The sequence below is a fragment of the Harmonia axyridis genome, chromosome 1 (assembly GCF_914767665.1).
Source record: "Harmonia axyridis chromosome 1, icHarAxyr1.1, whole genome shotgun sequence".
Classification (NCBI taxonomy): Eukaryota; Metazoa; Arthropoda; class Insecta; order Coleoptera; family Coccinellidae; genus Harmonia; species Harmonia axyridis.
In genome coordinates this window covers 42,376,183-42,400,310 of record NC_059501.1, presented here as the reverse complement: position 1 = coordinate 42,400,310, position 24,128 = coordinate 42,376,183, and the positions used below count along the sequence as shown (strand labels likewise).

General features: G+C 35.3%; 1 protein-coding gene across 2 annotated transcripts; it reads left to right on the top strand.

Moving 5' to 3' along the window:
* Positions 1–654: 654 nt before the first annotated feature.
* Positions 655–20,114, top strand: LOC123676695 (protein phosphatase 1 regulatory subunit 42-like). Of its 2 annotated transcripts, none has more exons than XM_045612824.1 (6): positions 655–819; positions 2,584–2,883; positions 6,709–6,943; positions 12,168–12,284; positions 12,380–12,484; positions 19,898–20,114. In XM_045612824.1, the coding sequence occupies exons 1-6, from the start codon at positions 724–726 to the stop codon at positions 20,020–20,022; spliced, it is 978 nt and encodes a 325-aa protein (XP_045468780.1). In that variant the 5' UTR covers positions 655–723; the 3' UTR covers positions 20,023–20,114. The 2 variants fall into 2 exon arrangements, with proteins under 2 accessions (XP_045468780.1, XP_045468788.1); XM_045612832.1 differs by having other exon boundaries at positions 667–819; positions 2,780–2,883.
* The last annotated feature ends 4,014 nt before the right edge of the window (positions 20,115–24,128 follow it).

The following is a 24,128-nucleotide window of genomic DNA, read 5'->3' as shown; positions in this document are numbered from 1 at the left end:
TTCTCCTAGCATTGAGGATCAAAAGACGATCTTGGGCAGCTGTTGTACTGCGCTGCCGACCTCCCCCATGAACATAAGCTACTGAGTCGTTTTGGATTAACCTATTCCCGACTCACGACACTTTGCGAAACATTCAACCGCCGGGGCACTTCTCGCTGGGACAAACCTTCCTGTATCCACCGTATGATTTGGTCCAGTTGCACAGGAGCCAAACGTCTTCTCGGCATGACTGATAAGCTGATATTGTTCTCATTTCTGTAACAGCCCACAGATAATAATCGATTTTGTGAACCAGAGCCGATGAAGTGAGGAAGACTTTGATATAATCAACTCAAAACATCTTACTTTTTCCTTAGAGAACATATAATGTACAGATATTCACGAGATAACTTGAAAAAAATACAAAGGAAGAGAAGTTCATAAGTGATCCCTAGCAATTGTTGATCAGTGTATATGGTACAAGACTACAAGCTAAGCGCTACTTGTAATCACAGAAAGAGAAAATCAACTCTAATTTCTCCATAGCACTCTTGACAACGAATTTAAATGGTCGCACGGTATTATAATATTTTCATTGCGTTCTGCTATGTAGTCTATGGTTCCGAGTTGTGTTTGATCGATGCGTATAATTCATCATGTTTACATTTGCGTCTACCAATCAATAGTAGTTACTATGCAATATTAAAATGACATGACAGAATATTTCAAGTTCTGTTGTAGAAGATGAAAACTAAAGAAGGGGAGCTTCTTCCTCGTGGGCGGAAGATTCAAAACTCAAAAACCCATTTATATTATGATCATAAAAATTTGAAGGCAATCGTGAGTATATTTTATATTTCTTGAAAGACAATTTTTCATAATCGATATATTTGCCACAACCATACCTCCACAGAATTCATAGGGTGGTTTAGGGAATAGTTATTTATAATACAATGTTGTTCTCAATTGCAAAAGTCATTGACATTCCTCCTAGAATTAAAAAAAACAAGCCATGAAGTGGAGAGTTTTCGGACGGACGAGTCTTTGAATGAGCCTTCTTCTAAACAAGTATTCACATTATTTTCTATAATTCACAGAATTTTTATTGAAATGGATGGAATAATTCATATAAATATCATTTAGTGATTTCCGCATTGAAAAATATTATTTTGCAAATACTTTTTCTGTATCGCAAATTTTACAGATAATAGATAAATCCATTACAGGAGAGTTTCGAGTACCAACATAAAATAATGAAATGTTATCATGAAAATCATTCAAAACTGCGTGATTTTTCTGTACGATTTTGTTCTACACTATTCGGTTGAATAGTTAAAGAGTTATTTATCTGTGAAATTTCACTCATAAGTTGAACATCACCATGTCCAACAACGAAGGTACTCAGGCGATTGTTCGCAAACGAAGGTACTTAGGCGATTGAAACCTCTTGATACGAGTCCTCTATGATGTCCTCAATTCACTGTATCCGTTTGTCGCATTCTTCCCGGGACACCCTGTATTGCGATAATGGACCAACCTTTAAAGGAGCTCAAAGATAATTTGATGAATTCTATAAATTATATAATATCGAATGCCATAAAGATAAAGTTGAGGATTAGGCGTCAAGAGAGACTCTTACTCACTAAACCTAACCTGCTTTTTGGAATATGCGAGTCGTAGACTCGTTTATTTCGGTCTGAATGGGTTAGAAGTTAGAATGGCGGAAGTTGCGCGGATTGCTTGTCACCTTTCGAGCCACTTCTAGAAAGGGCTGAACGGTCTTTTTGGGGAAGATTGAGTGATACAGTGCACTATTCAGTGACAATCCTCGAAAGACTCGATTTGGAATGCAAGCTTTGGACGCTTGTATCTGGTGGAAGATTCTTTGTTGTCGAGAGAGTCTCTGACCAATCTGTTGGGGTGTTTTATCGACTTCCCAAAAGTTTTAAGAGGGGTTTCATGAAGAAATTTCTTAAACGGTGGTAGGTTCGCCTCGCGATGGAGTTGGGTATTGCGAACAAATCAGGCTGCGTTGAAGATGGTCCTGAGATATTTATTCTGGAAGATTTATAACGGCTTGAATTTCGACGCGGAGGATGCGAAGGCCCAACACGATGAAGCATTAGTTATAGTGGGACGGACAATAGTTTCGTACAATATAAGCTTGTTCTGAATGGACAGGTTGCTGCGTCGAGAAGCAGCGAAGACAATTTGGCAAGCACCATTTTACTCTTTTGGACGGCATAGTCCAGGAGTTGATTAAATGAGAGTTTCTCATCCTAGATGACTTTTACTTGGGAAATGAAGATCATGTAGGGGTGTGGTAGTACACTTCGACGGTTTTTTTTCGAATGTTTCTTCAATTTGCCTCTGATACCTATTCAACGTTCGGAATTTGAATTACTTGAGGGGATTGTTAAATTCCCTTCAATCGAGTTAATTCCATTCAATTCAATTCAGCAAAACATACTTTATTTCCAGAAAAATTCTAGGGGAGAAATTCCTTCTGCCTCCTCTTGGTACGGCTTTGTTCAATAGGAATTTCAATGATTATTTTTCAGTGATTATATTCAAGATCATATTAGAGAATAATATATTTTTCAGCCCCAAATGAACTTGTCGACTGCTTGTGTTATCTATTTGCATAACAATGCCATTTCACAAATAGAAAATATACAATCTTCCACTTTATGTGCACTATATCTCCAATGTAACAATATCTCGGAGATTAAAAATTTAGAAGAAGTCAAGAATCTTAAGAAACTGTATCTAGGAAATAACGAAATCTGTGTTCTTGAAGGTCTCAACCAACTTGGACAATTGGAAGAGCTCCATATAGAAAAGCAAAATTTACCTATGGGCACATCACTTTGCTTTGACCCGAGAAGTATAATGTGCATATCGGTAAGTTTGATAATTTCCTCAAAAATATTCTAATCGTATAAGTATGTATCTGAATATGTTTGTTTTGAATCAATATACAATATCGGAAATCCTCAAGCTCCTTTATTAACAGTAAAGCTAGTCAAATAATCAAAATAAGGGATATTTTTGAATTGTTATTTTCCTATACCCATTTGATCCATATGGTTGAGGGCAGAGGATAATACCAAAGCAAATAAATCGTTTCAGAATGATAATGTAACGCCCCCGAAGATAAAACCATAGAAATATATCAGACTGGTGGAAATCTAGGTTGTGTGTTGATCATAGGGAAACGTATAGAAAAGTCATCGAGAGTGAATAGCGTTATTTCGCCTTGGCTTTTTCTGGAGTTCATCAGTATCGCACATCCCAACATCGATGACAGCTAAATGAAAACAGACTATTTAAAAGAAAGCCAGTAGTAGCGATGTATGCGCGTAAGAAATAAAAAAGGTAGAGTGACTAGGGGGAAAACTCAGTTGGATGGACAGACGACAGGTGACTCTATCCTTTTCATTTCTTACGTAGATATTTCGATCTTGTTCAGTATCTTCCTCAGGATTCTAGGAGAAAGACTTAAATCAGATAAGACCATCACTCTCCCATCATAATTTGTCGCGGGTGACCCCGCTCTGTGGTTAACATATGATATACGGGAACTCATGGAGTCTATAAACAAGATGTAAAGTAAGTATAGAAAGTTTTAAGTGTCGAGATGATTGATCCTCATATAAACCTTTCACTGTATTGATATCTAATCAGAATACTGGTCAAGAATAGAAACAACTGAAACATCTCAATATCGGTAGAAGAAGGTCATTGGTTATTTCAACCCAATTGGATAATGCTGGGATGTTGAATGACTACCTACTTCATATAATGTACATAATCTAATATATTCATTCGAATATTACGTGAATGATAGTCAATATTGCAATATTGCGAATTCAGTTAAAAAAAATTCTCACTCATTAATTAATTAGAGAGGATGTTTGACTGTTGATTGAGTTCAATCGAGGGTCAACTACCCAAACATCAAACAGTACGTTGAGCTTGGACTCAACTGCATATGAAAGAGGGCTGGAAAGAGTAGAGGTTTTGCTTCAGTATAAACCTTCATCTGCAATGCAGATGGAATTGTTGTTTTGGAGGTTTTGTGCAACAGGATGTATGCTTCAAACTAATAGGGCTTTTTGTGAAATCGATAAATCCCCAGCTTCTTAAACTATCCAGAAAATTTTGAAACAGCTTCTGCTTCTGCTGGGATCCTACTAATTTGTTATCAATTGATATGTTAACAATCGGCACCCCTCCTTTCTCCTCACCATAGTTACTATGTTGAGGTGGAGGGAGGGTTACAGATTGAGAACATAACAATCGATTATAATTTAGCAGTAAATTTTAATGCCAAAGTTGTTTGTAAATAGGATGTATCGGAAACTGCAGTCGGCTATCACAGATTGGGAAGTCGAAACGAAAGAGGTGATACACCATGATTTTGCACACCAGAACAACCTGTGCTACAGACGAATGCTAAGAATATCATGGATCTACCCCGTAACCAACGAAGCCGTCCTACAGCGTATGAGAAAGCAGAGAGAGTTTTTGAGCCTAGTGAAGGAACGCAAACTTTCATGCTTCGGATATGTTATGCGAAACTAGAAATATAGCCTACTTCAGCTTATTATGCAGGGCAAGCTTTACGGCAGAAGGGGTCCTGGAAGACGGCGGATATCATGGCTGCGAAATCTAAGACAATGGACAGGAATGACATCTATGGAGCTGTTTCGGGCTGCAGCAAATAAGATCAGATGGGCCATAGTAATCGTCAACGTCCAATGAGGATAAGGCACGAGAAGAAGAAGAACAACCTGTATATAATGAAAACCTTCTTCAAGAAAAAGAACAGCGATAAATGGGCGTGTGCTAGTCCAGATAGCACGAACAAAAACAATGTAGATTTCATAATTAGCAGCAGAAAGAACATAATCACATAAGTGTCTTGAATAGGTTTTCGATAGGAAGCGACCACCGTATTGTAAGAAACGAAGTAAAGTTGAATATAAAGAAAGAACCAGCATGATAATCAAAAGAAAAATCTTTTCACACTGATCAGAACAACTTCTATTTTTCCTAAAACCTCCCTGGCAATTTTGCAGAGCATCTCCAACATATGGTTCAATTCGGAATAGAAATAACCTTCCAAAATTTCAAAAGAAACACGAAAGACTTATAGTCTAGATAACTACTTGGATTGGAAGAATTTTAACTAGACATCAAAATAGCAATTACTTTTGCTTTACGAAATTCATTTGGGAAATTACCTGAACCCAATACATCATTATAAAATGATAAAAGCCAAGATGATCCCCAAATGTTTAATGAACAAATTACATCGAAACCGGTAGCTTTCCGAGTTTTCGTGCATTTTATAGCTGATGTCAACTCTTTCATACTGAACGGACAAGAAATAACATCTACAACAGATGAAGATCTCCTCAATCTATGCAAATTTTTTCTCATCTCGTTTCATTTTCACCTCAGATCTGAAGATTTTCACTTAATTAGAAATTTTCGCGGGTCGGCTTGCAATTAATATTAATACTAGGCATTAGTTCAGATTTTAATTGAATAAAAATGTAAACAAGTGTCAACGTTTAGACCCTTTGGAGTTTTTGGATATAACTTCAACCGAAAAACAAAATATTCCATTTGCGAATGATGAATTACCTAGTGTCATAATTAACAAAATTTCATTCCGTTTTTTTTTTAATTCGAGGCTTTATTGTGAAAAACTGGTTATATATTTATGATTCAAAGTAATGTCCATCGCTGATCACTAATTTCTCCCATCTTTCGGGCAGCGTACGAATCTCGCGTTGAAAAAACTGCTCATTTTTTGAAGCGATCCATGAATCGATCCAATTTTTTACTCCTTCATAAAGCCGGAAGTACTGGTCAGCCAGGTCGTGTGCCATTGATCGAAACAAGTGATTGTCCGAGGGAGCAACGTCTGGAGAATACGGAGGGTGGGGTGGGACTACCCATTTCAACATTTCCAAGTATGTTTTGACCACTTTCGCAGCTTGTTGCGTCACTCCCAATGATCCGGACTATTCTTGTTGCGTTTGACACGAGTTTTGATCAAGTAATCCTCCAATTATGCATCTTCGAAAACCTTCTCTCTTCCACTGCCACGCTGGTCTTCGACGTCAAAATCACCGTTCTTGAAGCGTTGAACCCACTGTCAGCACGTGCTTTCACTAATAGCAGCCACACCATAGGCACTTAAGAAGAAATTCGATGAGTCTCAGCCTCAGATTTCTTAATATTGAAGCAGAAAATTAAAACCTCCCGCAAATGACGAGAATTTGGCTCGAAAGCTGACATGTTTAATCGAGAATAACTTTATGATGCAGACACAAATCGACTAATATTTCAATGGCGTTATGTTTACAAATACCTAAATATGACATCTACGATCTATTTATTTTGACTTCCACTTACCGCTACAGCCATCCTTTGCAAACCTAATACACCTAATAGATTTCCGCCTGTCTCCGGTTTTTAAAATCTATTACTTAATAATTCATTTGTACTTGTGTATTTTATGTTCAATTCTGAGAATGGGATGAAACCCGAAACATATATGTCAATGATAAATTATATATCTTTATAAAATTTTTGAACGTATCGTCAATTGTTTTATTTAATTTATTATTCTTATTGTGATACCATTATATCTCCCTCTTATTCATGAATATGAATTTCAAATTGAATATTATTTTGGAAATTGGTTTTCAGAAATCACTTAAAGTACTCAACATTTCGGACAATGGAATAGAATCTCTGTCAGGTTTAATGCCCTTGCGCCACCTCACTTCTTTATGTGCCTCAAACAATAGATTGAAGGATATCGAAGAAACATGTGAACTATTAAAATTTTGGTTCTACTTGAAGAACGCATGGTTTCAAGGCAATCCAATCAGTAAGAAACATCGATATCGTGAAGATATAATAGCATCGTCTTATTGTCTTGGTGAGTAGCTTGTTTTTTATCATCAAGTCCTCTGTTAAGGGTTCCACTCACACAGAGAGATAACTTAAGTAAAATCTCAATTTTTTTTGCATTTCTCTTCAATTGAAGATTTCTGTTTATTATTCCCTACCATACCTAAATTAGTTGTTTGAATATTCTGACTATTCAAATAAGATCCACACCATATTGTAGAATGCAATTAATATAATATTCTTTTTGAATTTTGAAACCTATTGTTTTGAATTTTGGAACTTCTTCTGTATACATTTCGGATTATTACAGCTGTCGCCATCTCTCCGTCCACCACTTTCAGTCATTTCTCTCATGACATAGATTTTCCTCAAGGCCTCTCGAAGCCATGGCTTCTTCTATGTTATCTCGCCAGCTTCTTCGAGGTGGTCCTCTTTTTCTTCTTTCGGGTACCCACTCGAGAACTCTTTTTGGCCATCTATTATCAGTCATTATTTTGACATGTCCAAGCCAAATTAGTTAGTATTTCTATTTCTTCCAATATTGGCCATTTCATGTTTATTTTTGTCCATATAACTTCGTTCTTGACTCTCTCCAATCTTGACAGTCTACAGCTTTTACTGAGGAAACCCTCCTCCTTAGCCATTAGTTTTTTTCTGTTTGCACTGAATACATTCCATATCTTTAAGCCATACAATGTGACACTTTGGACTCTCATAAATATGGTTTTTAGTCTGTTTGATTGTGTTTTTATCCCAACACAAAGAAAGTGTTAATTATTTTCAATTCATATTCCTGGCATATATTTATAAATCGTTCCCCATTATTATTTATTGTTTTTCTCCTTGCATTCCTGCTACCTCACATTTTTGTTGTTTTACAACTCGTGCATTCAGGTCACCTGCTATAATTAATTCATGGCCATTTGGAATTTTGTCAATGGTTTAATTTTATGGTTAATTTATAAGTTAAAGAAGAAAGTTAATGCTAAGATTATTATTATCCCCGACTTTTGCCTATACGCGTAGGATTTCTCCTCGCCGTCGACTTCTCACTCCTCGCTAAGAGAAACATTCACTCAATCCCAGATATTTAAAATATCAGAAGGGTAGAGCTCGGTCGTGTCCGGTCCTTGTGGTCCCCCTGGTTCTCGTCGAACTTCTGGTCCTCTTACACGCGATCCTTGGAACTGTCCTTCGCTTCCTAGGAATTTTCTCACCGTCCTTGCAGTACCTAAAACAACAGCTTTTTGCATTATATTACATATATACTCACTAAGTCCTAAATGCTTGATATTTCTCTTGAGATTTTTGGGTACTATTCCTGTTGTTGAGATGATAATTGGAATAGTTCTCGTTGATATTATTCCCCACTGGCGCTTTATCTGAAATTCGAGGTCCCTATATTTTGAAATTTTTTCGACGTCTTTTTGACGCATGTTGTTGTTATTAGGTATTGCTACGTCGATGAGTATTGCTGCCTTTTGATGTTTATCAACAAGCAATATATCTGGCCTGTTGTGAGGGACTGTTTCATCAGTCAAAACTGTAAGATCCCAGTACAGTTTATAGCGTTCATTATCCAGGATGGTTTCCGGTCGGTACTTGTAGTATGGCACTTTTTCAGAATGAATTAGTGTTAATTAAGTTGCCATTTCTTGGTGTAGTATCTTTCCTACTGCATCATGTATCTCTTTATATCCATTTCCTGCAAACATTTGACATCCTCCCGTGATATGTTGGATTGTCTCATTCGTTGGACACCCATAACGGCATCGATCGTCAGTAATAGTTCGATCTTTTATGATATGCTTGCAGTAATTTCTTGTTGAGATCACTTGATCTTGGATGGCTAAAAAAAATCCTTCCGTTTCTGGATACATCACACCTGATGTGAGCCAATAGTTCGACGCTTCAATGTCGACATGATCCTGGTTCACCTCGTTGAAATGTCGTCCATGTAGGGGCTTTTCTCTTCATCTTTGCATTTTTTCTTGGATTGTCTGGTGGTTGTATGACAATTGCTTCTTATGCAGTTGTGAAGGCGTTGATTCGTCTGCTTCACAAAGTACTTTGTAGATCTCTGACATGCCTGATTTGTCTTTGAAGTATGTTCGTAGGCATTCGATTTGCCCATGGGCAAGTTTCATGATGTCCAGCAGACCTCTGCCTCATTTATTCCTCGGCAGTGTCGTTCTCTCAATGCTACTTTTCGGATGGTGCTTTAGGTTTGTTTCTAAAATTTTGTTGATTCTTCTAGTGAACTCAGTTGTAATTCTTCCTTCATTCTGTGATGGTTTATTCGTCGGTTTTGTTTCATTCCTAGGTATTTATGAAGATCGTCCGATTTCATTGCTTCTATCTCCTGTCCATTGGAGAGAGATATCTGTTCATCTTGGATTTTTCCACGCACTACGCTGATAGTACGACACTTGTCCAATCCGAATTTCATCCTCACGTCTCTCGAAAAATTTCCACCAGTTTGACCATAATTTGCAAGTGGTTTTGTTGCCTGCTATAAGTTTTAGGTCATCCATATATAGCAAATGATTGAGTGCAATAGTATTTCTATTTCATTTGACATTGAAACCTTTTTCAGTAGCATTCAGTTGTTTGGAAAGGGGGTTCAGCGCCAAGCAGAACCATAAGGTTGAATCTCCTTGGAAAATTACCCTTTTTATTGGAATCTCTTTAGTAGTTATGTTCGCCGTATAGAGTTCGATATTCGTTCTCCTGTTGCACATTGCATACTTCAGAAAGTTTATTGTAATTGGATCGATCTTGTATATTTCCAAAATTTTTGTCAGCCACCCATGTGGAATAGAGTCGAAGGCCTTCTTATAGTCAAAATATGTCATAAAAAGATTTCTGTGTTTTTTGAAGGCTTGGTTGCATATGATGGAATCTATTATCAGCAGTTCCTTCGATCCTAGTGCATTCTTGGAACATCCTTTCTGCTGTGCTGTCATTATACAGGGTGGCCACTTTTTCAATGGGATTGTATTGGTAACTTTTAAACCATAAGAGTTAGAAGGTCGGTCGAATGGAGAAAAAGTTGCATGCATAGAAGCATTATCAAGCAGTTCAAACAAATCGAGATTATCAGGGCCGGTTATTGAGATATCATAAAAGAAGTAAATTCTGTCCAGCACCTTCAGCGGTCCGAGAAACTCGTGTTATTCTTCTCCTAGAATGTTGAGATTGTGGAGGTGTAGCATTTTGTTCGACAGACGCCCTTAGCACTCTGTCACCGCTTTATTATTATTATTATCATTCTGTTTTGGTGTTTTTTTAAATATAAATAAGGTAACGCTTGCTTTAGCTCGTTGGTCTTTATTCACTTCATAGTAAAAATGTAGATATATATTTCCTCAAGTTTTCGTTACCGTTTCCCCTTTTATTAGTTTCCGAAAGCACGATAGAATTTATATACACTGTGTCCGTAAAGTATGGAACAAATTCATTTTTAGCTAAACAGACCATTTTAAGAAATAATCCTGAAAAACGTCGATTTTTGATTTTAATTCACCGTATTTTAAAATAATAATCTAATATACAGGGTGAATTACTTTCGAGTAATGCCGTCACCGTAATTTTTTTCAAATGGAACACCCCCATTTTGTCTCAATTTTCCGATTATTCTAGCTGAGCTTATTCCAAAAATGTATCACATGTTGATTCCAATGGTGGACACAAAATACAATAGTTCTATGTGTGCTCTTTTCAGTTAAATCAACAATATTATCAAAAATACTTATTGTCTAGTGGCAATTGTTTTAAATTTAACACCCTGTCGTTTGTTACGTTTTTAGATTTTTAGAGAGTTGATGATTCTCAAGTAGGAGATACATATTTTTTAGAGCAGTTTTCTACCCCAGATTTTTCGAAAAGCATTGGTTTTTCAAAAACATCAACCGTTTCAGAGATATTGATTTTTTAATTAAATTTTTAATGGGACGCCTTATATATATAAATATTTTTCATTTATGTCGATATTATTCGATCTAAATTGGGGAATTGAATGCAAACCCAACTAAAATAAGCCTGATCTCAAGAAAAAAATTAAATTATCATTTTAAAAATATATATATTAATATAGGTGTACGCAATATGTACGCAGAAAGCATGGATAATAAATGTGCGAGTTGCCCTAGCCACATAGGGCGAGTTGTCTCGCCTGTCTCCATTCCCTGATGGATTGCAGCAACTAGTTGCGCTAGCCACATAAAAATGGAAAAATGCTTCCGGGGAAGCGACCTTTAGGGTTCCAGGTTCCCCTAAGGGGACAAATGAGAAGTAATAAAGAATCCTTCAAAACGAGTTATTATGCCTCTGGATCCTGGAAACGTAAAGATTTTTTTTAGAAGTTAAATTTTTGAATTGAAAAAACTAATTCTGGAGAATCCAATATATAGAGGATGCCTGTCAAATTTTTGCAGGTAGCGATAAGAAAAGACATGTTGCAGTAGAAAAGATATTTCACCAAGAATTAGTAACCATATAAGGAGTAATTCAGTGTGAAAAATTACCATACTACAAGAACAAACCAAAAACCTTCCTGGAGAATGAACGCTTGAAAATGTATGTACTGGGATGATACAGTTTTCGCAGATGAAATATTACCTCACAACAGACCAGTTATATTATTAGTCGCTCAACATATTCTGAAGACAGCAATAAATATCGCCAAAAGAAGATCGAAAAGTTTCAGACCAAGCGCCAGTCGGAAATTATTTCACCAAGAACTATCCCAATTATCATCTCAACAACTGGAATAATACCCAAAAACCTCAGGAGAAATATCGAAGAATTAATTATATATGTAATACAGTGCAAAGAGTTGTTCTTTCAGGTACAGCAAGGATGGTGAGAACATTCCTAGGAGGCGATGGACAGGCCCAAGGATCAGCAGGATCGGATGGACGAGAACAAATGGGCCTAGGAGGAGCGAACAAGACCGAGCTCAATTTTTTTATTATTTTCAATATCCGGTATTTCATGAATAATCGAGGATAATAATAATAACTGCTGTAAAAATTATTTGAATTATTTTCAAATACAATTTAGAAAAATCAAGGAATCAATTTGGGAAAAATACATTTTTGTATATTATGAGACAGACTAATTCAATTAAATCTTTGTGAAATTTACATTCTTTCGAAACGTTTCAAACGATCATTTTGGAACAACCATACCTGATTTGATCAAAATTTTTCAATTTGAAAGACCTAATCAACTCATTCAAATCTTTACAGATTTCTTGGACGATAAGCCTGTCTCACCATCCTCTAGGAATTTCATCAAATGTTTGGAAAATAACAAATTGAAAAAATCAAGTAGACCTTCCATTGATCTTACACAAATCGTTGCAAGTAAGTTGAAACATTCAATTTGGATAATTATTTTCTGTAGTGAAATAATAATTATTTTGTAATGCTCTAATAATCATAATGTCGAAAATTTTCAGGTGCGCCAGATAATTATCCACCACCATTGAAAAATGCAGTGTCTGCATCTCTGATACATAGCCAGTTACATATTTTCGGTCCTTTGGATGTTCACATTAAAAATCGTGAGTATAGTCTACTTGGAAAGAAATTCACATATTTGTTTATTCAACTTTGAATGAAATTCACTGAAAACAGAAAATATTCGACTGAAAAATGTCATATCATACAATAATCCATTGAAGAAATATGGTGCCTATACCTAATTTCATTAAATATTATCTACATGTTCAAATAACATAGCACAAATACAAGTTGAAACTTTATCAGCGCCATATTGAAAGAAAACAGAGTGTTTTCCAGAAATACATTCATTCAGAAGAAATTACATTCGGATAGTTGGTGAAATACCTAAAAAGTACAAATATCATTAAGAGAAATCCACCTTACTCGACCTGTTATGTTACGATATCTTCTATACAAGGAGATTTGTAAACGCACTCAGGGACCTGAAGAATGTATAGGAATTTATCTTTTGGTGATGTCGAGATATTTCAATCGTTTGACTTTTCCGGTTGCTGAGAAGACTAAGTTGAATATTATTATACAAGTTATATTGCTCTATTTAATCAGAGGCAATTGGCTTTAAAAGATATAATTTCGAACTTTCATCTGGAGTTCATGAATTGGATTTGGCATATGTGCAGTTGGAAGAACAAGTGGCCTCTGTTGAAGCTTCCACTTATCCTGGACATAGCGCCTCATCTGGGGATCCTGCTCGGGCTATTGTGTGTTATCGTTGTGGTAGAGCAATGGTTGCACAGAGAAAAATAACGGTTTTGTTATCACTGTAAGAAGTAAGGTTTCAAGACGAGGACTCGTTGGGATTGCTCAAGATCAAGAAACGTCGGCTAGCGTTCATAAACGATGGAGGCAGGTGTGTTGGATCGGATAACTCCGTCGACAAACTTCAGATTATTCTAGTATTTTTAGTAGTGAGTACGGTTGTAGAGATGAGTGTCCATATCTTACTATTGAGGTCTTAGGTAATTCGTTGTAAGGTCTTTTGGATTCGGGTGCTTCACGCAATATTCTTGGTGCCAAGGGGCTCTTGGTTATTCGAGAGTTGTGCATACCTCTGGATGGCAATAGGGCTTCATCGTGTACAGTTGCTAATGGAAGTCATTATTAGTCTGTAGGTATTGCGGAACTTCCAATTACTCTTAGGAGTAAGGTATTATTATTTGAACTGGGGTCCTTTTGGTTCGGTAAGCCTTTCAGGAACTGCGACTATGTGACTCTTTTGTTCTCTACCCTACTCATTCATGGAACCAAGGAGGTCGTCAATGACGTTAATAGACTGACAACCTCTTTAGGGGCCTTGGCCGTTACCTCTCTGATATTCAGGACCGGCTGACCCATATGAATGGTTCTTAAGCCAGCCAGCTCCAGAAACTTGCATACCATGTGTTCGGCTGTTTCTGCTTCTGATCCACAGAGCTAGGAGTAAGGTATATTTCATTGAAGCTGTAGTAGTTGTTATAAATTAAACGCACTGTTTAATAATTAAAAGTCTTTAATAAAATATAGGAAATCACTGTGTAGTAAACACACTGACAAATATACAATAATACTCTTCAACAACGGCCAACGAGAAAAGGGAGCGAGCATAGCTTGCACATGGCCTATCTTACAATTACACAGAATAAATATACGACTGCGCATGCCGCGCATAGAAATACTACAAGACAACTTATATTACTTATGTACTGGGTAAATATTTCAACACCCCCACTTACACAGTACAAATAAAAACAAAATCACATGATGAAACTTAAGAACTACTACATATCATGAATGCCCAACATTTTTGAAAAATAATTATGTTTAACAGCAGGTAAACTTTTTGTTAAAATATCAGCTGGCATTTCATGTGTCGGTAAATGTTTCAATACAATTTGCTTTTCTGCAATAACTTGTCGAACAAAATGATGTCTGATGTCAATATGCTTTGACCTTTTATGATAGGTATCATTCGCAGATAATTTAATTGCACCTTGATTATCACTGAACAAATTCACACAAAGAGCTGTTCCCATTAGCTCGTACAATAAACCTTTTAAATAAATAGCCTCCTTTACCGCTTCAGAGATAGCCATGTACTCTGCCTCGGTACTAGAAAGCGAAACTGTTTTTTGTTTGCAACTTTGCCAGGAAACCACGGAACCACAAAATTTGAAAGCATACCCTGTGTATGATTTCCTATCAATAGAATTGTTGCCCCAATCGGCATCTACAAAGCCTACTAGTTCCATGTTTTTCTTTGAAAATCGCAAGCAATAGTGTTTAGTACCCTTTAAATATTTTAATATGCGTTTAGCATGCTTCCAATGTAGTTGACTATATGACCGATTGAATTGGCTCAAGTAGCTTACACTAAATGCAATGTCTGGCCTAGCTATAACTGCCAAATACATAAGACTCCCTATTAAATTCTGATAAGGGTACATGGAAAGTTGATCTTGATCACCATTTTCTAGACTAATATTGCATTCCATAGGTGTTTTTATAATATTACATTCTGACATATTAAATTCATTCAAAATTTGGTCAATGTAAGATTCCTGATTCAATGTTAAAATACCCTGTTCCTTATCATAATTAACATTCATACCAAGACATTCTCTGACAACACCCAAATCTTTTACTTTGAATATTTTGCTTAATTCGTCTTTTAAATTATTAGTTTTCATTACATCATTGGAAAAAATGAAAAAATCATCCACATATAAAGTTATGACTATAAAGCTATTTTCAACTTTTTTGGAAAAAAGACAAGATTCATATTGAGATTTAGTATATCCCAATTCTAATAATACTGAATTAATTCTATCATTCCAACACTTAGCTGACTGCTTAAGACCATAAATTGCCTTATTAAGCTTCAAAACTTTACATTTATCAGATTCTGAGCATATAAAACCTTCAGGTATTTTCATAAAAACTTTTTCTGACAAATTTCCATTTAGAAAGGCTGTTTTTATGTCTAAATGCCTTATGTCTAAATTTAATTTGACTGTTAATGCAAATAGAATTCTAAGAGTGGAATATCTTGTTACAGGAGAGAAAGTCTCATTGTAATCAATTCCATACTTTTGTGTAAATCCCTTTGCGACTAACCTTGCTCGATATTTCACTTCTCCATCAGCACTGGACTTCCTCTTGAAAACCCATCTTGAATCGACAACAGTGACATCTCTCTCCGTTTCAACTAATTCCCATACCTGATTCTCCTCAAAAGACTGTAGTTCCTCTTCGATGGCACTTTTCCAAAACATACTATCAGGACTGGATAAAGCCTCTGAAACAGATTTCGGATTACCTATTGCACTGTTATGTCCACCACATGCATATGTTACGAAGTCTGGATCCACCTTCTTTTTTCTCTGTCTTTGAGATCTTCTAGGTTGATCGTTTGATATACCTGAAGTAGTTTCAGGTTCACTGTCGTCCAGTTCATCTGTTGGTTGACCATTTTCTTTGAAATCTTCCATTTTTGATGCGGAGACCCCCACTGAATCTGTCACCTCTTGAACTGGTTCTTCGATGTTTAGAGCAACACTCTTCTTTATGTTCTCCATTATTGTGACATCTCGACTGATGAAAACTTTTCGGCTGTTTGGGTTATAAAGTCGGTATCCTTTGGTGTGATCATCAAATCCTACAAGGATGCATTTGACGGCCTTTTTATCCCATTTCTGCCTATTCTCTTTTGGAACATGAGACATTGCGGTACTTCCAAATACTCGTATGCTACTAATGTCTGGCTTTTTGTTGTGCCACATTTCATATGGAGTTTTTGAAATACTAGAGGTAACTGAACGATTGATTAGGTGGCAAGCAGTTTTACTCGCTTCAGCCCAAAATTGCTTACCTAGGTTTTGGGTCGAAGAGTAAACATCTTGCTCTTTCTACAATCGTCCTATTGAACCTCTCTGCCATACCATTCTGTTCTGGAGTATAACTGTTTGTCCTTTGATGAACAATACCATTGTTTTTGAAATAATTTTGGAAATCTCTACCAATGTACTCCCCTCCATTGTCTGTTCTCAGAATTTTTATTCGTTTATTCCTCTGTTTTTCTACTAGGCATCTGAACTGGTGAAACTTCTCTGAAACTTCATCCTTCGATTTTAAAAAATAGATGAAACACATTCTTGAGTAATCATCTATGAATGTGAGAAAATACCTTGAACCTCTTGAACTGGTTCTTCGATGTTTAGAGCAACACTCTTCTTTATGTTCTCCATTATTGTGACATCTCGACTGATGAAAACTTTTCGGCTGTTTGGGTTATAAAGTCGGTATCCTTTGGTGTGATCATCAAATCCTACAAGGATGCATTTGACGGCCTTTTTATCCCATTTCTGCCTATTCTCTTTTGGAACATGAGACATTGCGGTACTTCCAAATACTCGTATGCTACTAATGTCTGGCTTTTTGTTGTGCCACATTTCATATGGAGTTTTTGAAATACTAGAGGTAACTGAACGATTGATTAGGTGGCAAGCAGTTTTACTCGCTTCAGCCCAAAATTGCTTACCTAGGTTTTGGTCGAAGAGTAAACATCTTGCTCTTTCTACAATCGTCCTATTGAACCTCTCTGCCATACCATTCTGTTCTGGAGTATAACTGTTTGTCCTTTGATGAACAATACCATTGTTTTTGAGATAATTTTGGAAATCTCTACCAATGTACTACCCTCCATATTCTGTTCTCAGAATTTTTATTCGTTTATTCCTCTGTTTTTCTACTAGGCAACTGAACTGGTGAAACTTCTCTGAAACTTCATCCTTCGATTTTAAAAAATAGATGAAACACATTCTTGAGTAATCATCTATGAATGTGAGAAAATACCTTGAGCCTGCTATAGATAATTTTTCATGAGGTCCACAGACATCACTATGAATAATCTCCAATACGTCACTGGCTCTACTTCCTTTTGCTGGGAACGGTAATCTATTTTGTTTTGCCTAGCAACATACCTCACAATTAGATTTCTGTATTTTTTCTCCAAGTTTGAACGGTGGCATACCTTCAACTACTTCTGGCATTTTTATTAAGAAATCCGAGTTGATGTGCCCTAGTCTCCTGTGCCATAGATCTGGTGTAACCATTGGGGCGGCCAACAATGCTGTTGAATTCTTGTTATTCAATCTCAGCTTGTATACATTGTTCTTCAAATCAGCTACTCCAACAAGAACGTTATTTTTATTGAAAATTTCACATCCTGTGTCATGGAAATTTACTCTGGCTCCGTTTCTAATTAATTGGCTAACAGAGACCAGATTCGTGGTTAGTCCTGGAATGAAGTGTACGTTTTGTAAAAGTACATTAACACTTTTTCCTCTCACCATAGTTTCCATTCTGACATCACCTGCACTTTCGACTGCAAGTTTGGCCTCATTCGCACATAATATTTCTCTTAATTCTGGCTTCCGTTTGTCAATGAGATCGTTATCACTTGCTGTAAGGTGAAAACTGGCACCGCTATCAATATACCAGTCAGTGTTGCTAAAAGAACCATTAGCAAACACGGCACTCAAAGCGTAAGTTACCTTTTTGTTTAGACACTGCGACACATAATGTCCTTTTTCCTTACATTTGAAGCATGTGATATTACTACGATCCTTTTTGTTTACGTTATTCTCAAATCTTTGGTTATTCTCATTGACGTACGACCTACTGTTCGAATTGCTGCTTCTTCCGCCATCTCTGGACCACCTCTGGAACTGTTTCCCTTTTCGTGCGTTACTTTTAGCAGAAAACGCTTCTCCATGCCCCTGGCTACCACCATCTGCGTGCATATCGAGCAATTTCGATTTAATGGCATCTGTTGTTATTTTAATACCAGAGTGTTCAACAGCCATAATCATCGGTGAATATTTCGGGCGTAAGCCTGCCAAGAGTAATGATCCGACCCATTCATCATCAATGTTGAAGGCCGTTCTTTTCAACTTTTGCGATGTTTCGACGACTTGAGTTATGTAACTCTCCATAGAATCATGGTTCTCCAATCTGGCTGATATTAAAGTCCTTAAAAGCCCGATCTTTCTGGTAAAACCGCTATCGTCGTACAGATTTTTAAGTTTCGTCCATACTTCTTTAGGAGTTTTTGCATCTCTCACGTGGGTGTAAAGCGATGGTTCCATTGTCAATATTAATTTTGCCTTTGCTTTGGCTAATAAAACGGAGTCCAATTCACTGCCATCAACGCACTTATCCAGCCCTTCGAGTACTAGCACGTTTTCAATGGCGAATACCCATTCCTGTTAATTTTCGCGTCCGTTTAGCTTTGGCACACTGGCGAAATAATTAACTGCTGCCATCTTGAATTATTGTTCGTCTGTTTCACAACACTATTTCACAATATATATAAATGTACTTACGTAGTGGAACGTTCCCGACCGATAAACTATTATAAAAAGTCTAGATTGCACGCGATGAGAACGCACCTGGGCCCATAACCTGTTATAAATTAAACGCACTGTTTAATAATTAAAAGTCTTTAATAAAATATAGGAAATAACTGTGTAGTAAACACACTGACAAATATACAATAATACTCTTCAACAACGGCCAACGAGAAAAGGGAGCGAGCATAGCTTGCACATGGCATATCTTACAATTACACAGAATAAATATACGACTGCGCATGCCGCGCATAGAAATACTACAAGACAACTTATAATACTTATGTACTGGGTAAATATTTCAACAGTAGTCCCGAAATTGCATCACTTACTCCTCTTGGTTGCTGATTTTTGGCGTATTATGGGAATGTTTCTCCAATGAACCATCCGTGCAGACTAGGTAGAGCATTTAAATGATCTTCAGACTCTTTTAACACCTTCGGAGAAAGTCAGATTATAGCGATGATGGGAAAAAAGTTGGGGTGTACCAAAAGAACAAAACACGAGATACAAATCCTGTTATACGGCAACAGCTGAACCGGGAGCTAGAGGAAATTGTTACCTCACTCTAGACCTTGGTAGAATTACACCTGTCAACAATCTAGTCAAATCAACTTGGAATTTGCCCTTCATTTTTGTGATGCGTTAATTTTGAAGCGCAGTGTATAATTTTCAAGTTTTCTAAAATACCTTTGAAAAAAATATTTTTTAATTTTCAAAATATCTGTCACACATAATCGTCCGCCGTTTTTCTTGAATATCTAAAATTATGTCTTTTGACGTATACAAACAGGAGCTTGATTATATCAAATTGAATTTTTATATTTAAATACTCACCTGTTCCTACTCTATCCTTGATAAAAGAGTATGTAATGAACTGACTACAATTTCTTGAAAATATATAGCATGAGAGTCTTTTTTTGATAATGTTAGGCTCATCAATCATTCCCATTGATGTTTATAGATCATTATGTATTAGATCGAAGCTTCTACCTGCTCTCTAACTAATTATAGGACCTTGATTTAACTGAAACTGATTTCTGAGCTGAATGTTTTTATTTGCAGCAATTTCAATTGTACGAGGCAAACCGAGACTGAAGAAAAAACCACCTCATAACCGACTCAACAAAGAAGACTCTCATTCATTTCCTGCATTATTTGCCTATGGAATGGGATCTGCTTGGAAGTGATCATTTTCATTAGAAAAATATAACCATACCTGATCGATAATGTAATTCTAATCGACTACATCTGAGATTAAATCAAACGATAAATTTTAAAAGCTTTTATATTTAACACCAAATTAAACTACCTGTACAAATCAGTTCAATTAAGTATACATAACAATGTGAGTTTTACACTGGACAAAGTGGTTACTTCCTTACCATTGCAGTTACGAGAAATCATTGATATACATAATTGAAATTAATTTCAATGCATTGAAATATTTGATATGCTTCGTGGAGAGTTCTTCTGTAGCAACAATGTGGCAAATAAGGATATTCCAGTATTTTGAATTGGAATATTTCAAATTTCTTGTTTTATGGCAAAAACTTTTATACCAATCTAAAATTAAGCCAGCATATGATATGGAAAAATTTTGAGAAGAAGAGAACTAGTTTAGGGGTTGAGGATAATTCAATGCATCCTAAAATTATCTAGGTTCTAGTAGGAGGAACTTCTTTTGCGGAATTTCCTTACCAAATGGATGAAGATGAAAAAAATATTGTACAGCAATACTTTCGACAGTGCCATTCGATAATCACCTACAAAACTAACACAAAGTCTCTGGTCTGCAAGCATATTTCCTAAATAAATTTTATCTAGAACAAGAAATCCTGTTCGACAAACTGAGATATCGCTCAATGACAAAAAAAAATACATGATTGCAAAGAGTATCATGAATATAACATGTTTTATGACTAATTTCAAGGATAAGACTCAGTTGATATCAGAAGAACCATTACGTGGAAATGGTAAATGAAATATTTGTTTTATTTGATGAAAGGAATCTATGGTTGAACTAACTGTACAACTTTCATGCTCACCCTGTATATATAAATAGTAGACAACAAAAATAAATATATACTCTGTGACATTAACTATGTCACAACAAGTAGGAGTTGAATTTTTTTCATCAAACTTGGCAGAAATGTTTTAATTGATCAAAATTTCATACAAAACAGCCTAGTGCTCATGGAAAATTTAAGGTTGTATTTTTCGTTGCTATCGTAATTATCAGAGATATTTCTTGATTGAGTCGATTTTGGTATTGTTTTTGGTTTAGAATTCCCCTGTTCTTGTCGTTTTGAGCTTGCGACTATGAACATAGTGCGACAAATTGAAAATTATCGATAACTGAATGAATTCGCATTCTGTGAAGTGCTCCGAAAGGACAAAATATCATTCCGTGACCATGTAGATCTACGGACCTTTCGTCAACATGTACAAACTCAGAGGAAAGAAAATTTTCTTTCCTCTGAGGGTACAAGACTGAAGCAATTTGTCAATCCTACACAATTACAAGAAGCTGCCCGGCATAAATTATAGATTTTCTGGATCAATTACCACCTAGCTTCGACTAGTTAAACATTTCTGGTGCTGCATTTATGTCACAGAGTATATATGAACAGGGTGTTCGAAAGTAAACCGTCACACTGAAAAAATAATCTTATTTGTGTCAATAAACATAGGACAAAAAGGCTTCGTTCTCAATTTGCAGGGTTCTTTTGAAAAAGAAGCAGCATATAATTTCTAATAATTTCGAATAAATAAATATTGTTCACAAAATTTGCTCGAATTTCGTCCATTACTTCAGATGCAACTTTCTGGGCATCTTCAATTGGGTGTTTCAACCTATAGAAAAATAGAGTTCTTTAACTTAAAAAAAAGTACCGTCTTTCAATTGAACTTCAACACCCTGCGAATCCGAAACGAAGCTTTTTTGGCTTTTAGTTTATTGAGAAAACTAGGGCTATTTTTCGATTTTGAATTCATGATGAACGTACAGTATTATCATTGACGCGACGCATAACGCTAAAATTTTCGACTTTTTCGACACAGTATCATTAGGCTCCATTATCAAATGGAAATACAGAGGCAGTAACAAAAAAATGTAAATGACCAAACATATGTTTTTTCTTATGGATCAACCTTTTTTTGTTTAATTTTCAGATCGCATAATGTTACTATGTCGAAAAAAAAATCGAAAATTTCAGCACTTATCCGTTATAGAGCGTCAATGATAATAATACCCTGTATATATTATACATTTGGGAGGAAAGTTCTTTCTATTTACTACTTGGAAAACTAATTGTTGTTCCAAGTGTTTATTTCTAATTATTACAATTTTAATATGGTTTCACATTTTGATTGTTGAAAATTAGTACATTTATGTATTTATCAGTCATAATCAAAAATTCATTAAGTTGAAATGAATCTCAAACTTTGATATTATAGTTTCATAATACATTTAAGAATTATCAGATTCTATTAATGGAAATACTCAGTAAATGGAAATGTAATGAAATAATCCTGCTTTCTGGTGAAAATAATTTTTGAAATTGAACTTAAGTAGGTACTAGATAGAAATTCGAATAAGGGTATGTGGAATTGAAATATTTGTAGAAAGGTAAAATCAATTGATACCTATATCTTATGATATGATTATGAATGGAAATCAATTGTGTATTTTGTAATTTCTAAAAATCAAACGTGGATCGAACTCAATTTTTCGATACTCTTCTCCAGAATTTCAAAACAATCTCATATGAAAAAATTAAATTTAATTTTGAAATTTAATATAATATTTCTATTGTGATAAGAATTCCTTCGATATATTCTATTCGATCATGTTTTGTGCCTTAGAAATAACATTTCTAGTTCCCTAATATTTTGAAGTCAACCTACACAACGATAAGTAGGTAAGTAACTTTATTTCGACAAAAATGCTTCATTTTCCAATTTATTATAATCTTGACGAATAATATCGTGTTTCTTTAATGAAAAATAAATAATTGTTTTGAATCTCTCAATTAAAAAAATTTCAAAATTCATTCAAAAATCACACAAAAATCCAAGATAAATGATACGGGAAGATAATAAATCAAGTTTTGACTTGAAATAATATCAAATTTTTATAAAATTGTACTGTTCAAAGGACTTTTTTCAATCTTTTCATGAAGAATAAAGTTAACAGGTCATACAATTATTGGTCCAATTCCTGTTCTTCATAGAATTCAGTGATAAAATTCAGCCTTGTGAGTGAATGCATTTTGAAGTTTACATTCTCCAAAAATGATTTCCACAAATTGATTTCTACTTATATGTATTTCAACCAACACTAATTAATTTGAAGTCAAATCAAAGGAATGTTCGTGATGAAGTATGGATCAAATATGTCTTCATATTTGTTAGCCAGGACTAACATAATCACAGAATAAAATTAACAGATGAAAAAGAAAAATATGAAAAAAAAATTAACTAGGAATATATTTGTTTCGGAGACTATTCATATTTATGTATAATGTATTGTTAGAGTTCTATGACATCCTTTTTTTCTATCTTATATCATCACATACAAAGTTAAGTAATTACTGAGAAAATGAAGAGAAAACTCGGACAATAGTTCAATGATTTTTAAATTCATAAATTACATGCTTGTCAAGTCAAGGGATATATATCCTTTTTTACTATCTTATGTCATCACACATATAGGTGAGTAATTACTGAGAAAATGAAGGAAAAACCCGGAGAATAGATCAATGATTTTTCAATTCATAAATTACATTTTTGTCAACTGATTCATTGGTGCATCTTGTGCTATAGATTATCAGTGACTTCAATCGTTTTATATTGCAGCTTTATAAATGTTAAACCAAGGTGTTATTTGTAGCAATATCGTTATACCTAGTCATTTATCTGTCTGTTAAACTTCCATCTCATAGTCACGTGGAAAACATGCACCTAGACTTGAGAATATATCGATTCATTCAAATGACTTTATCAAGTAGTTCTATATAGAAGATTCGTTTGCAGCCGTCACAAAGAATACTTAAAAATATTTAATATTTCAAGTCTGCATTCTTCATCTTATTTTTGATATCATTATCAGATGTACCTACTCAAACCGGGTTCAGTAACGAATTTTGAAAATGTAAAAACAGAAAAATGCACAAAAAACTTCTATTCTCATTATAAATACAAATAATATTATAAATTTTAATACATATGGAATCCCCTTATAATTCAATATTTCGAATTTAGTTCTTACTAAGGCGGAAATTAAAATCGGAAT